The 6,881-nt window shown below is 40.7% G+C and overlaps 1 protein-coding gene across 1 annotated transcript in view; it reads left to right on the top strand.

The window, feature by feature from the left end:
• Positions 1–2,776: 2,776 nt before the first annotated feature.
• LOC138021132 (uncharacterized) overlaps positions 2,777–6,881 on the top strand; it is a 5,097-nt gene continuing 992 nt past the window's right edge. Inside the window, exon 1 of the mRNA XM_068867997.1 lies at positions 2,777–6,881. This exon is cut by the window's right edge and continues 992 nt beyond it. Within this exon, the coding sequence (XP_068724098.1) occupies positions 2,777–6,881 (4,105 nt within the window).

Below are 6,881 nucleotides of genomic sequence, written 5' to 3'. Positions count from 1 at the left end.
TAGAAATCATTTCCTCTGGCCGCGCTTTAGCCATTCGATGAGGGCCAGTCTCGTGCTTCTTAAGTTGCCTCGCTCATGCCCAAAAAGAATTCTGGGTAATTCTGCCATTCCATGACAAGGGAAGACTCCCGATTCTCATTTCATAGTTTTTTTCATAAGTGTCGGGCCACCCAGTCCTACCAGCAAAATAACGCATCGATTGAAGGTTTTAGCTTTCAAAACTTGCCCAGATTGTGTCAGTAGGTCCTGGAATTCGTCCACAGAAAGGCCAGAGAGACAACTTCACTCGTGAACCGCCATGTTTAGAACAGAGCATTTTAGGCGTCCCAGTCTGCATGAAACCATCTCTCGCCTCTGTCTGAGACAAGACCAGACACGCACGGTTCTTACGTTACGTTTTTGCCTATAAAATCAACTGAAATGTCAATTGCTGGTACAAAAAAAAAAAAAATAAAAAAAAAAAAAACAGCATGTTAATTTTTTTGGTAGGCTAGGTATCGAAGAGCCAGAACATTTGCGCATGGGCTGACAGAATGTTTGAACAAGAGAGAAAAACGCAGTACCTCCAGACACCGGCGCTGGAGCGTCGTACCAAACGAGTCATCCCGGGATTTCGGCCCGTGCGATCGCTCTTGGACGCAGTTGGCCCTTTGCTGCTTTCTGCTACCGACCTTGCCTCCCGGTACGGCATTGAGGGAGAGATATGTCGGTCCCTAAACCATATGTGACAAATCCCACGCCTACTCACAGCTCCAAACCGCCCTTGTCAATATAGCGTAAGAATTAGATGGCTTATATATTTAAGAGAAAAGTCATTTTATCTGTCATATGGTAAGCACTGGAGTCGCAGATTACAAAGTGTGCGCATGCGCCCTTCTAAAGGTAACATACATACAGTCATAAGCTTTTTCCGAATAACTACAGGAGCTAATATCTTCGAGACATTACATTTACAGCTAAAATACATAGCATATACAGATACCTACTAAATACATAATTTAAATATATATACATAAAAAAGAAAAGCTGCTGTACAAAATGCGGCCCTGGATTCTCTTTTAAAAACAGTAAATTCATAGGTACGGATAAAATCAGGTAGCGCATTCCGCAACTTAGCTGATACGTAAGTAAAAAGAGAACTAAGACCATTACTGGTTGCTCCAGGTTTATTGCGAAAAAGAATGTAATTTCCGCGAAGGTCATGCATAAGAAGGGGACGGGAGAGAAAACGTATTTTTCATATAAACAGAAAAACCCTTTCTTCCAAAAAAAAAAAAAGCAAAAAAAAACCCACATACTTTTATCAAGTAATACGAGGACATTTTGAATGCGCTTATTGCATAGACATGTCGAGCTTGACTTTCGTACTAAGAGGACAGGTAATCTGCAAATATAAATATTGTTATTCTCTTTTTTACATTATTATACCGTTTCTTTGACACGAGAATTACAGTGAAATGAAAGCACAACTTTGTCAGGGGCGGATTTAGGGGGGGGCCGAGGGGGCCGTGGCCCCCCCTTTCAGTTCGTCGGAGATTTATTTTTTTGTCAAAATATACAATAATTTTATAATTTTGTAAGCAGTCTGTTGGATCTTTTGATTTTTTTGGCTAAAGCATGATTTTTCGCTAATAGTATGACCAAAGTTGTGCGAAAAAGCTTTCAACGTTACCGGCGTTAATGTTATCCTTTTGAAATGACGAAGAAGACTGGATGAGAATTACTTGTTTACAGTCAACCTATTTTACAGAGACTGTAACAACGTAAAATCTTAATGTCTGTATACATAATTATATATATTTTGGTTAGGTACAATAGACCCTATGCAAAAATGGCTGTCTTAAAATTATTCTTTTGTTCATATTCAAAATAGCCCAACTAACCTCGTTCGGGATAACAAATTCTTTAGAATTTTTGTCTCAAAAACGAGGTTGGTTGGCCAATTTTGAATATGAACAAAAGAATAATTTAACGGCAGCCCTTTTTGCATAGGGTCTATGAGAATAACATTGTATCGCCAACAATCCGTGATTAGAATTTGTTAGGTGACGTCATAGACATGATTACGCAACTTAAGTCACTTGCTAGTAAGAGGAATTGAGAGAAACTGTGAGATACCACTGGGTAAATATCTTTGCTTGATTATAAGGGATAACTGTTTTTCATATCACTAACGCGATTTGCTGTAATTTAGATTTTGAACCCTATTCAACCTCCCTTGTGAAAAGTACAGCGACTGACAGAAAGCTGGTGTAATAAATGGAGTTGTTTAGAACCGTGGTTAGTTAATCCTCGCTAGCAATAAATTCAAAATCCAGTGTGGTTAGCTACTAAGCGACGACTGGAACAGAAGATGACCGAAAAAGCTAAGAATTCACGGCGAATTGCTAAGGGAAACTTCACACGAAAGCGGAACATTTTGATCAAGTCCATAGAGACAAGCCAAGGAATCGAGGTAGTAGAAACCAATTACTCAAAACTTGTTGATGCATGGGAAGAACTGGAAGGGAAGCACTTAGAGTATGTTAACTTCCTGACTGACGAGCATTTAGTGGACGAAGAAGAAATCTGGATGACGGAAGTCGAGGAAAAATATTCCAATGCATTTAATCGTAAAGTGAAATATGTCGAAAATGTCACTACAAGCGAAAAGGCAACGCGCGAGCACGCGGCTCGTCAAGAGGCCATTGACAACGCAAAAGTTAAAAGGAACACTGCGCGCGCTGTTTTCGAAGCTTCTTACGAAAGTATTTCGCACGCGTTGCAGTCAAAAGAAATGCCCAATTTTGCGTTAAAAGACTTACAGAAACAAATAGAAGATCAATTTCAAGATTGCAAAACCTTTAACGCTGAACTGTTAGAATTATTGCCCTTTGAATCAGCCGAATCTGAGATGCAATGGATAGCTAAAATCCAAACCTATTATTACGAAATTGTTGAACAAATTGTAGTTAGATATACTAACGTAAAAGAACAAGAGCAGATAAAACAGGAATCTGACGCGACTTCTTCCTTTCTACACCTGGAAAAGGTAAAAATGCCGCACTTTGATGGAGAACTACGTCATTACCCTCAGTTTAAAAGAGATTTCAACAAACAAGTCATGCCACAAATTCGTGGAAGAGATGCCGCATATGTGCTACGCTCTTGTCTTGGAAAAGAACCCGAAGGCCTGGTAAAGAGCATAGACGACGATGTGCAAGAAATGTGGCGAAGACTGGACGAAAAGTATGGAGATCCAGCCAAAATTGCAGACGTTATCATTGACGGCATACGTAGATTCAGAACACTTAAGGAAGGAGAAGATAAACGTTTCATCGAATTCGTGACTCTTGTAGAAGACGGATACAGAGACCTCACAAGACTCGGTCTAGAAGCGGAAATTACAACAACGAGTTCGGTCAGTATTATAGAGAAAGCTTTATCAACAGACATCAGAAGAAAATGGGCGGAAATGGTTAGTTGTCACGGAAGTCACATCGACAAATCAAAAAAGTTCCCTAGTCTTCTTGAATTTCTGCAAAATCAAAGGAGTGCTATTGAATACGACAGTGCTTCTCTTCGGACGACGACCAACAATCAACATTACAGAGGCACATCGCACTATACAGAAGGCGTCGAGGAAGTAAGCAAAGAACCCAAACCAAAATGTCTGATTCATGAACACGGAAGACATTGGACAGCAGACTGCAGAATTTATTTAGCCAAGCCAATAGAAGAGAAAAAGACGATCATCAAAGATAAACGAGCCTGTTGGTCGTGCCTAAAGATCGGTCATCGACAACGTACATGCAAATCAAGGAAAGACTGTGGTGTAGGCGGCTGCACAAGAAAGCACCATCCATCTATACACGAGACGGAAGAAACACCTCAGCAAGTCTCAGCCTCAGCAAACGTATGCCACAATACAAAAATTGACACCTGCCTGTTACAAGTACAAAGAGTTAAAACCAAAAGAGGAGAAGCTAATATAATGTGGGATAACGCCGCATCACTTTGTTTTATCACAAACACTAAAGCAAAGCAAGAGAAACTTAAAGGATCCAAAGTCGAACTTTCAGTCATCAAAGTTGGAGCACAGAGCGAGAAGATTAAGACCAACAAATACAAGGTACCTCTTATAGATAAGCAAGGTCACGTCATCGAATTCGAAGCTTACGGCATCGAAAGGATCACCTCAGACATTGAAAGTGTTAACATAGACGACATAGTACATCTTTTCAAGAACGTCACAAAGGAAGAAATCGAGCGACCCTCAGGACCTGTGGACATTTTAATCGGTTACGAATATGCAGCCTATCACCCGGAAAGAGAACAAAACATCGGTCATCTTGTGCTCTTAAGGAATCGTTTCGGGCGATGTATTGGAGGAACGCACCCGTTACTTAAAGAATCACATCTGTATCACGATTTCATCAATGCCAGAGTCAACACAGTTGTAGGCAAAATCAATATAGAAGACTTTTACAAAATTGAGAACCTTGGCGTAGAATGCAAACCGAAATGTGGAGGATGTAGATGTGGAAAATGTTCCTTAGGCGCGAAAGACTGCACTATTCAAGAAGAGCGAGAGCTGGAACTAATCGAACGAAATCTAAACTTTAACAAAGAGGAAAATCGCTGGGTCGCTGAGTATCCCTGGATCAAGGATCCTCAGAATCTTCCTGACAACCGGAAGGTCGCTTTCGCGAAACTGATAACGACCGAGAAACGTCTAAGAAGGAACACCGAACACGCAAAAGTGTATGACAACCAGATAAAAGACATGGTAACTAGAGGAGTTGCAAGGAAACTCTCCAAAAAGGAACTAACACTCTACAAAGGACCGGTGCATTATATCGGACATCATGAAGTTCTCAAGCCTGATTCCAAATCTACCCCAGTGCGCATAGTGTTCAATAGCAGCGCCAATTACATGGGTCATATCTTGAATGAGTATTGGGCTAAAGGTCCTGACCTACTCAATAACTTATTGGGAGTCCTTATACGTTTCCGAGAGAATAAAGTAGCCTTCATTGGTGATATTAAAAAGATGTACCACACTGTGAAGATGACAGAGTTAGATCAGCACACCCACCGATTTCTGTGGAGGGATATGGATAGTACAAGAGAACCCGACACATACATAATGCTCAGAGTTTCATTCGGTGACAAGCCGTCAGCTACAATTGCAACCGTTGCTCTGAGAAAAACCGCAGAGATGTCAAGAGAGAAATACCCAGAAGCAGCAGATATAATACAAAGAAATACGTACATGGACGACATAATCGAAAGTACGGACGATCGCAAACAAGCTATTAAACTGACTCAAGATATCGAGAAGGCTATTATTAAAGGAGGATTTGAAGTCAAAGAGTGGATGTTCTCAAGCGATACTGACAGACAAGAAAAAACAAATATACCGATCGAGGAACAAACAGAAAAGATACTTGGAGTTAAATGGAGTCAATCAGAAGATCAACTGTGTTTCGAAGTCAAGGTTAACTTTACTACCAAGCGAATACATACTTCAAGGTCTACGAGCGATATCGTCCCCACCCAAGATCCCCAACAGCTCACAAAGCGTATAATCTTGTCACAGATCAACAGCGTGTATGATACCCTAGGGTTGGCAGGACCATTTACAGTAAGGGCCAAAATTCTTTTACGCCGTTTGTGGGGAACTGAACCGAAACTTGACTGGGACGACCCTATACCCGAGGAAAACCAACAGAATTGGTCTATTTTCTTCAACGATTTGAAAGACATGAATCAAATCAGATTTACGAGATGCCTTAAACCAATGGATGCTATTGGCGACCCCATTCTCGTTGTGTTTAGTGACGCATCCAAAGACGCATACGCTGCATGTGCATATGTACGGTGGCAAAGAAAGAATAACCAATTTGAGAGCAATTTAATACTGTCCAAAAATCGTCTTGCACCAATAAAAAAGATGTCCATTGACCGTATAGAACTGTGTGGAGCGGTACTGAACAAACGCCTAAAAGTGTTCATAGAAAAGGAATGTAGATATCGCTTTGAAAAGATCTACCACATCGTAGATTCTCAGATTGTACATGCCATGATACAGAAAAGCTCATACGGGTTCAACACGTTCGCCGCCACTAGAATAGGTGAAATACAGGAAGGAACAAACCCTGAAAACTGGTATTGGGTAGAGAGTAAATATAACATAGCTGACTGTTTGACAAGAGGCAGGAAGCCCGATGACATTGGACTTGAAAGCACATGGCAAAAGGGTCCCGATTTTCTTAAACAAACAGAAGACAAGTGGCCAATCACTCGTGATTACTTGGAGCCAAAACTATCCGAAGTAATCCGGACTACAATGGTAACGAAGATAGAAGGAACTCATGATACCCTAGCGTTACGAATTGACATCGCCAAATATTCGAGTTACGGCAAACTACTACGTGTCACTGCAAGAATTTTGAAATTTTACAGCAAATTTCCCAAACCGTCATTTAAAAGCGCAACGCAAGAACTGACACCTGAAGATATTAAAAAGTCAGAGATTTTCTGGATCAAAGAGATTCAGCAGAACATGAGAAATGATATTGAAAATGGCAAGTACAACCGTTTGTGTCCTATCACACGCAAAGACGGCATCTATGTAGTAAGCAGTCGTACTGCAAAGTTACAAACAAATTACGGTGACAACGAAGTTATATTACTACCATATGATCATCCGTTCTCACATCTCTATGTAGCACAAACTCATGCAAGAGGACATCATGGCATTCTAACTACTGCCAGCAAAGTGCGCACCAAATATTGGATACCCAAACTCCTTAAGTTGGTAAAATCGATTAAGTTCAGATGCGTTATCTGCAAAAAACTTGCTAAGAAAACAAGTCAGCAAGTGATGGGCCAATTAC

Source organism: Montipora capricornis, chromosome 10 (assembly GCF_036669925.1).
Source record: "Montipora capricornis isolate CH-2021 chromosome 10, ASM3666992v2, whole genome shotgun sequence".
NCBI lineage: Eukaryota > Metazoa > Cnidaria > Anthozoa > Scleractinia > Acroporidae > Montipora > Montipora capricornis.
The sequence above is the reverse complement of the archived record's forward strand: the minus strand, read 5'-3'. Positions and strand labels throughout refer to the sequence as shown.